At 35.1% G+C, this 9,795-nt stretch overlaps 1 protein-coding gene across 1 annotated transcript in view; it reads right to left on the bottom strand.

Annotated features, from left to right (window-relative positions):
* RDX (radixin) overlaps positions 1-9,795 on the bottom strand; it is a 76,887-nt gene that overhangs the window by 22,522 nt on the left and 44,570 nt on the right. The window contains exons 9-12 of the mRNA XM_015562063.1: positions 9,428-9,725; positions 8,653-8,745; positions 4,236-4,478; positions 2,468-2,628 (exon numbers count right to left, since the gene is read on the bottom strand). Coding sequence (XP_015417549.1) covers positions 2,468-2,628; positions 4,236-4,478; positions 8,653-8,745; positions 9,428-9,725 — 795 coding nt within the window. The remainder of the gene's footprint in view (positions 1-2,467; positions 2,629-4,235; positions 4,479-8,652; positions 8,746-9,427; positions 9,726-9,795) is intronic.

Raw genomic sequence — 9,795 nt, 5'->3', positions numbered from 1 at the left:
TCTGTGAGGATTTTGACATTTTTCCTAACCACTTTTCATTTTTAAGATGAGATTATAATTTTCAGGAAATATACCAAAATAAATCCATGTTAAATAACAACAGTGGACCTTACAGGCATGAGCTTTTGTCACTTTATTGTTAACCAATGAATGTTATCCAAAATTATAGATGTAACTGTAACTTAATTGTACAACACAAAATTATGCTATTGGTAAAAGCCTGCTGGAATTTACCGAATACTCATTAATATATTTTTACATTGCTATATGAACATGTGCTCTCAATTGCTAATAATAAAAGTTATAATTGGTTAATCACTATGAAAATCCATATCGCAAATAGTTTTTCCTGTTTAGAAAAATTCACACAGCTTCAAAAATGGATTAACTCCATTTTAATCCTAATCTACAAATAGATTATAAACAGCCAATATAACTGGTAATTTTTCAACACTGATATCAAACTCATGTAGCAATGGTAGTGCACAATATTCAAAAAGGAAAAAACTAATAAAAATTCACGTTTTCCCCTGTCATGGCAATTGCTTTAATGTTGTGGAGAAGCACGGCCAGAAGGTTCACCTCTATGTGCTGAAAGTAGAAACCCTTTCCTCCACAGCGTTTTGAAGCATGTGCACAACCACTGTACAATAGTCACTTCAACGTTAACCAGTTATATTTTGTCCTACAAAGTCCAAAAAATATATTAAATGCAACCTTTCCTTTTCATAATGTCTGCCCAGATTAATCCTTTTAAAGTCAGCAAAATCAAAAAAGCACAAGAGATATTTTCAGACACAACTTGAATCTACTGTGCATGAAAATGTCTTAATAAAATGGCAATTCTAATAAATGTCAATTTGAATGCATAATACCAAAAAAAAGTAGCTGAACCACACAGAGAAAAAAAGGCTTTCCTTATTTCCAAATCCAGATGTTTACACAATAAAGAAAATGTTAGAACATGTGAATATTAGAACATCTTTCAAACTGGAAAGATTTCTTCTTAAGACATAATTGAACTTAGTATTGCCTAAAATTATAATTTCTAAAACAGGATTAACAAACCAAATTTAAGTACTCTTAATTAGAAACTTAAAATAAAAAACATAATGATTTAGGAACCAAATATGCTAAAATGATCATGTAACAATTATATCAAGAAATGAAGGTACAGACACTCTTCAGATGGTACAAGGCAACATCTCTCTTACACACACACACACACACACACATACACACACACACACACTTCTTCAGACATACAACACCTCTCCAGGAAGATTGTATACCAGTGAGAGCTTACAATTTTAATACAATTCAGAGTCCCACAATTCAGCTCAACAAAAAGGCAGCTAAAAATTTAGCACTCTAAGATATTCTGAAGGAAAAAGAAATCTGAAACATAGTTGTTCATGATTGGAAGTATTCTATGCTTGTAAAACATTAGCTTGAACAACCAGTCATTGCGGGTGCAGTAGTGAGGTAGTGTCACTGTCGCCTCAGGGGACTCATGTTTGCATATGCTGCCCTTTCAGGAAGGCCGAAGGTTTTTAATGATTATAATCAGTTACCAACAAATGCGTATTTTCTTTTAGTAAATGTCTGTTTGCCTAAACGAATCTATGAGAGAGCAAAACTTTTTAAATCAGACAACTGATTTATTTGCAGGGAGTATTTCACCAATATACTCTCCTAGGGCACTATTACTTGCTATCTATACCTTTGTGAACTGGTAGGCCAAGAAAACCAAAGGATGACAGAAGATGAAACTCAGATCAATTCAGCTGTCCAAGTTGACTCTAAGTATCAAATACCCAATCACATAATAAATTTGGGATTTTAAAAAATTAACCACCGGTTGCACACTACAGCTAAACCTTCTTATCGTTTCATAATTCACAGCCATTTTCTACACAATGATCAAAAACTGTGTACCCGTGACCTACCCTCATTTTAAACACTGCCAATGATCTGTATGGTGGCAGAATTATGGCTATGGGCATGGCAAGATATGAGAAGGGCACACTGAGAAAACATAATGAAAAAGAATGGGGAACTACATGCAGGTAAAATTTGAAAGGGGCAAGGGAAAAACCTAATCATTAAATAAATCACCATCGGCCTTTGAAATGTACAAAGTGCTTAAGTCACACCTACACATTTGTCAGACATGATAATTAGTGTTAATTTTCAACAGAAAAAAAAAGGAAAATGCAAAATATGAAAGGAGATGATGACCACTGTTCTCCAGTCCCTGGCTCAAAAGAAAAAGAAAACCAAGCATGATGTCACACTGCCTTAATGCTGAAGAGCTCCCCTCAAATGTGTCTTTTAGCCACCACAGTCAAACTGGTATAAGTGCTTTGGCAAGGTGGGATGCATTCCATCACATCTGCAAAGGCCTGCTTTTCTCTGTTGGTGGTTCAGCTTATGAAGAACATGTATGCAAAATAACAGCTCTCACATTGCTTCAAACTCATCAATACGTTGCTTGGTATTGCCTTGTCGAATCTGTCGCAGAGTCTTGTACTTATCACGGCCTGCTTTAACATTCTCAGCATGAAGAACATCATTTTGTGTTTTCTTAGTTTCATCTCTGGCTTGGGCTAATTCTGAACTTAATGCCTATGTTTAAAAAATTAAAAAGTATGAAGATTATTTTTTTTAGACTTTAAAAACAAGAAAAAGGCTTAAAGACAAAAATATACATATAAGAAACCTGCTTTTTAGTACATTTAGCATTCAATGGTGAAATCTTTAAAGTCTGTAAGTTTGTTTTACTTTTAGTAATCATGGGGACCGTGGTTAGGGAAGAATACACATGGCCTTTCATTTCTACACCCATTAACCATTATGATTTTGTGTATTAACCTAAATTCCCTTCACTTTCCCACAATACTTGAAATGACTACCAAAAGATTTAATGTAGCCATTACAAAATAATGTTACTGTAAGATCTAAAATCTATACCAGTGATGATGAACCTTTTGAGCTCGACGTGTCAGCATTTTGAAAAACCCTAACTTAACTCTGGTGCCGTGTCACATATAGAAATGTTTTGATATTTGCAACCATAGTAAAACAAAGACTTATATTTTTGATATTTATTTTATATATTTAAATGCCATTTAACAAAGAAAAATCAACCAAAAAAATGAGTTCGCATGTCACCTCTGACATGCGTGTCATAGGTTTGCCATCACTGATCTATACCATGAGAGAAGCTTTCTCCAAAAATCTTAATATATTTATTATAATAATCACCCTATTCTCTTTTAATATCTGAAGATGTCACCAATTAAAAAATTAGAGAACTTAATGACAATAAAGCCTAGAAATATTAAAATATCCTATTTTGATCTAATTATAATTAGATCAATAAGTAAATAATTCAGATTATGTAATGCCATACAGGTAATCTATTACATTACTGATTTTTAATATATACTTTGTTTAAAAACTAACTTCATTTGTTTTTTAAAAACAGCATTAAATATTTTATCTTTAAACATGGGTAAACCTATAATCTTCTATACTAATAAAAGGGTACTATGCTAATTAGACCAGATAGACCCGGATATCCTTCTGGTGGCAGGGGTCAAGGCAGAGGTGGTTAGGGGTGATCAGGCTGGCAGGCAGAGCAGTTAGGAGCGATCAGGCCAGCAGGGAAGCAGTTAGGGGCATCAGACAGGCAGGCAGAGGCAGTTGGGGGTGATCAGGCAGGCAGGCAGGTGAGCGCTTAGGAGCCTGTGGTCCCAGATTGGAGAGGGTGCAGGCTGGGCCGAGGGACACCACTGCCCCCCTTCCCTACCTATGAACCACAAAGTCACGATTCCTGGTCAGGGCACATGCCTGGTTTACAGGCTTGATCCCGTGTGGGCATGCAGGAGGCAGCCGATCAATGCTTCTCTCTCATCACTGATGTTTCTCTCTCTCTCCCTCTTCCTTCCTCTCTGAAATCAATAAAAAATATATTTAAAAAAGAAAAGAAAAAAGAGTAACTTACTAGCTAAAGGCTGATAACACAAGGTAACAAACATTTGCTAATGGAGTCATATAACCAAAGAAATGATTGATGTGCCTGTAGACTAAGCACCCACAAACCAACCACAAGGCCAGCCAGTGTTAAAGCTTCCAGAACTCAAATATTCCTTTTTAATAAGTTTGTCTTGATAAATGAGGAAAATGAAAACTGTATTTTACATATGTGTACAACTGCAAATTTTAAATACCTGCAGTTGCTTCTTAACACGTTCATTTTTCTGTGTTTCTGTTACACGTTCCTCCTCACTTCTATGGTTCATTACCCCATCACTTGATAATTCAGCACTAGCTTCAGCATTATTCTCATCATGTTCATCATGCTCATTTTCTGTTGGAGGAATGACTGGTGGAGGTGGAGGTGGAGGGGGGCCAGACATCACACTTTTTAACTCTTCTTTGGTCTTTTCCAAGTCTTCCTGGGCTGCATACGCCTGAATAAAAATAAAAATAAGTATATAGGCAATTTTAAAAATCAGTAACTTAAAAAAAAATCAAGTACATCTTCCTAATAGAAACGATTTTTCAGATAATGAAAATAGGCCCTATTGATGAAAATTCTATTTCTGGTGAAGAATGCCATCAGGTAGGAATGACAGAATTTTTTTAAAAAACATTACTTTGGAAACCCTAATAAAATTATTGGTTCTGGATTAAGGATTACTGCTGCTAAAATTGTTTTGTAAATGGTTGATAAAAAATGGATATTAGTATAATGCCAAAGAATGCCACACTTAATAGATTACATTTTTTTTTTTAGTCACAAGGGGGAAATTATAACCAATGAAGGAATCAAACTGCTATTACTCTAATCCAAATAATCAATTAAAATTCTTAATGGTGACTTAACTAGATATTGTCATCTGATATGATGCAACAGAAGTATCCACTATTACCAATTACTTGAGTGATCATAATGTGCTGGTCTGCTTGAAAAGTTCTGCTTTACACTGTTGTCCTGGAGTAATTATTATTATTTTTTAAAATATATTTTATTGATTTTTTACAGAGAGGAAGGGAGAGGGATAGAGAGTTAGAAACATCGATGAGAGAGAAACATAGATCAGCGGCCTTCTGCACACCTCCCACTGGGAATGTGCCTGCAACCAAAGTACAACCAAGGCCCTTGACCAGAATCAAATCCGGGACCCCTCAATCCAAAGGCCAACACTCTATCCACTGAGCCAAACTGGTTAGGGCCTGGAGTAATTATTAATAACACCCCCTGCCTTTCACTTTCAAAAATATTCTAATTTGGATGATACTTTATATAGAAATCTCACCTATGAGTCATTATAGCCAAAAACTTTTAACTTGAGTCCTTTAAGCTTTTAGGTCTATCTTCCACTTTACAGGAAATATTGATGATAAAAAGACAAACTGAATGACACCATGAAAAAGCAACTGGTTAAATACAAAAGGAGGGAAAATCTGGGTGCTTGCAACAATTCGATATAAAAAGAACTGTCCTACTTAAAAATAGACTCAGAGCAAACAGATGCAATGCAAAGTCCTACTTTGGACACTGGTAAATTAACTATAAAATACCTTTTGGGTCAATTTTGAATATAGCCTGCCCAGAAATAAATCCACACATATGTGTTCAATTAATTGGTGACAAAGCAGACAAGAATATGCAATGAAGAAAGGACAAGTCAGGCCGGTGTGGCTCAGTGGTGGAGTGTCAACCTATGAACCAGGAGCTCAGGGTTCAGTTCCCAGTCAGGGCACATGCTCAGGTTGCAGGCTTTATTCCCAGTGCGGGGGGTGTAGGAGGCAGCCAATCGATGGTTTTCTCTTATCATTGATGTTTCTCTCTCTCTCTCCCGCTCTCTTCCTCCCTGAAATCAATAAAAATATATGTATTTTTAGAAAGGACAATTCTTCAATAAATGGTGTTGGAAAAACTGGACAGCCACATGCAAAAGAAGGAAACTGGACCACTATGTTACACCATACACAAAAGGCAACTCAAAGATTTAAATGGAAGACATAAAACTCCTAGAAGAAATCACAGGCAACAAGTTCCTTGACATTGGTTTCGGTGATGATTTTTTGGATTTGATATGAAAAGAAAAGACAACAAAAATAAAAATAAACAAGTGAAACTCTATCAAACTAAAAAGCTTCTACACAACAGAGGAAACCATCAACAAAACGATAGGACAACCTATCAAATGGGAGATAGTATTTAAAAATTATGTAACTGATAAGGGGTTAATTCCCAACATATATTAAAAACTCATGCAACTCAACAGTTTAAAAGAGGAAACAATTCAATTAAAAAATGGGCAGAGAATTGAATAGACATTTTTCCAAAGACAGAGAGATGACTAATAGGTACATGAAAAGGTGCTCAACATCACTAATCAGAAGGGAGATGAACATGGAGCCACAAGTGAGATAATACCTCACACCAATTAGAATGGCTATTATAAAAAATAGTAAGTGCTGGCAAAGACGTGGGGGGAAAAGTACCCTTGTGTATGTGCTGATGATGGGACTTGTAATTTGGTGCCGCCACTATGGAAAACAGTATGGAGATTGTTCAAAAAATTAAAAATAAAATCACCATATGACCCAGCAATTCTACTTCTGGGTATTTCTCCAAAGGAAACAAAAACATTAACCTGAAAAGAGATATGCATCCTCAGATGCACTGCAGCATTATTAACAGTAGCCAAGATAAGAAAGCAACTTGAGTGCCCATTGATGAATAAATGATGTGGGGTGTGTGGGGTGTGTGTGTGTGTAATTGTCCTTTTTAAAAATACATACATTTTTATTGATTTCAGGGAGGAAGAGAGCGGGAGAGAGAGAGAAACACACACACACACACACAGAATGGAATATTCTTCAGTCATAAAAAAGAAGGAAATCTTGCCACTTGTAACATGATGGATGGACCTTGAGGGCATGATGCCAAGTGAAAGAAGTCAGAGAAAGACAAATATCATACTAGTATGATCTCACATATTTGTGGAAGATTCAGGGGGAGATAGAGCGAACATAATAACATAAAGAAAAAATAAATAAATGAACAAGAAAACAAGACAAAACACTGAACTTATGCATACAGAGAACAGACTAGTGGTTACCAGAGGCAGGGTTGGGCAAAATACGAAAAAGAGTACAAACTCCCAGCTTTAAAATAAATCACGGATGTAATGTACAGCATGACAACTGTAGTTAGTAATACTGTACTGCATATCTGAAAGTCGCTAAGAGAGTTAAAGTTTTTATTACAAAGGAAAAAATTTGTAGCTATGTATGGTGGCTTACTGTGGTGATCATTTCACAATATATACAAATATGAATTTTATGTTGTATATCTAAAACTAATATAATGTAAATTACATCTAAATTAAAAAATTTTTTTGAATATAGGATGACCTCACTCTGAACATACACGTGTGATACACCTATGCAAACAGAAAGAGACCCTGAAGGGACATGCACGGAGGCGTCACAACGTGATGACAGTGTGTGTGAATGTGACTCCTTGTGTGAATTTTCTAATCTCCATAATTCACAGGATTTGACCCAGGATGCTAGTTTCTATCAAATTCTAATAAAAAGTGTAAAAGGCACCTTAAAAGAGTTTTATTCCTTTTGTATAATTATATATACATAATTCTTAATATATAAAAAACTTTCCTATGAAATTTAAACTGCTACAAAGAAAATATAAGAATGAAGAAAACCATATTCATTTTACTGTAGAAAAGTCATAAGTATACATTTAAGAATTAATGTTATCTAAAATTTGAATTAAGCTCTCATTATCTTATATTTCCCACTCCTCCAACTATAGCCTTAGTTTTCACTTTTGTGCAATTATAGGCAATAGTGGCTTCAAACAAATTGTTTTTTCAAAACAACAAAAAAAATCTCAGTATCATCTTCACTGCATCCCTCTAATTCCACTTTATAACCAAGCATCTGGTTGCCATGCCCTTTTGAATCCACCACACAACGTCTCAAAATTCCTGTTCCTCTTTATTCCTGTTCTCATGGCCACATCCTTAGTTTGGGTCTTTAGTTCTATAGTAATCCGACTCACTATCCCAATCCATCCTTCACACTGACTGCCAACTTAATTTTATAAAACTACACCTGATCATGTTACAATCCTGTTTTAAAATCTACGGAACCCAACATCTACAGATATTCCCCACCATCTTGCCTTAGCAGGGCATTTATATAAAGCCTTTCACAACTTCTACCTCTCCCAAATTTTCTGAGTTGCTTGTTCACTGGCTATCCTCAAATCTGTCGTGTACTTTCATGCTTCTTACACTCACTCTGTCTGGAATGACTTCCTCTTCAGTCCTCTAACCATTCCCAATCTTTTCTACCCTAAAATTGAGTTTATTATTCAAGACCCAGCTTAAATTTACGTTTCCTCAACACCTGCCGCATTCACCTCTCCTGTGTGTCCGAAGTACTTAGCTTACACCAACAGATTAATATTTACTACAATACACACAAGCATCTTTCCCCCCTAAATTGTAACAGATCCTATTATTCATCTCTATTAAATCAGTAGACTACTACGTACAAAATAAGTATTCAATAAATGATAGTAATGAACAAATAAATGATTACTTTTTGTTGCCACTCATTAGCTTCTTCTTCCTTTTTCTTCTTGGCTACTTCTAGAAGTGTAATCCTGGCAGTGAATTCAGCAAGTTCTGCTGCCTAAAATAAACAATATAATTACTCAAACTAAAAAACAATATATTTTCAATAATTCATATTAAGTCAACAAAGCTTATATGAACATGATTGGGCTGTTTTATGTTTTCTTAGTCTTCCATTTTAAAAAAGGTAATATTTCTTTAAGATGATAAATATCTTATTTAATAAGGAGAAAAAGTTTAAGAATTTTTACAGACAAGAACTCATTCATGTTTCAGTACCAGGAATTCAAAATGTGCAACATAGAAGCTATTTTTTAACTTTTATCAATAAAGTATCTGCTAAAGCCTAGAAAAGAAAAAATTGTTTTTATTCAAATCCAGTATCTTCTAAGTGTCATGCCTATTCCTTGTTATTTCCAAGTCCACTAAACAAAACCCAGTCAATTATGACCTACAGTTATCTTACAGGAGCTACACTGTATTGTCAATTCATCTAAAGCAAAACATGCCAGTGGCTTGTGTGAAGCTTAAGGTGAATCAGAATCTTTTGTTAGCAACAGGCTTCATTTGTATTTTATTCTGTTTCATTTGTAGGTTTATTTCCATACTTTGTTACTAAGTTACTTGTATCTTTAGTTTGCTCTCCAGAAGCCATAATAACGTACTTAGTTTTACAAGGTTCACTCCCCGCTTTTGTCTACATTGTTCTTCTTCTGTAAGACAGAGCTAAGGCTCCTTACCAGCTGCTCTTGATTCTTCATCTGGTCGGCAGCTTGTTTAGCTATAGCTGACTTGGCCTCTTCGGCAGCTCGACGCTCCTTTTCAAGCCTTTCTGCCTCTTCTTTTGCTCGTTTTCGTTCCTGTTCCAATTCCAGAGCTTTTCGAGTCTGTTCTTCTAGTTCTGTAAATATGTGCAAGCGCCACCCCCAACAACAGTTAATTCCAATTATACTCATTATCAAAAGAAGCCAAAATAGTAGCAAGGGATCTAATCTGTATAGTTTTTTAAAAGTTAGCACATCTGCAAATGAACATATACTTCATTTTTAACTTACCAAGAAGCCTAGTAATTTTTAAAAAATCTACGTTATTTAAAAATTATAACAAA

The sequence above is a fragment of the Myotis davidii genome, unplaced genomic scaffold, assembly GCF_000327345.1.
Source record: "Myotis davidii unplaced genomic scaffold, ASM32734v1 scaffold137, whole genome shotgun sequence".
Taxonomy (NCBI): Eukaryota; Metazoa; Chordata; class Mammalia; order Chiroptera; family Vespertilionidae; genus Myotis; species Myotis davidii.
Note: the sequence above shows the minus strand (reverse complement) of the source record. Positions and strands in the feature narration are given on the sequence as shown.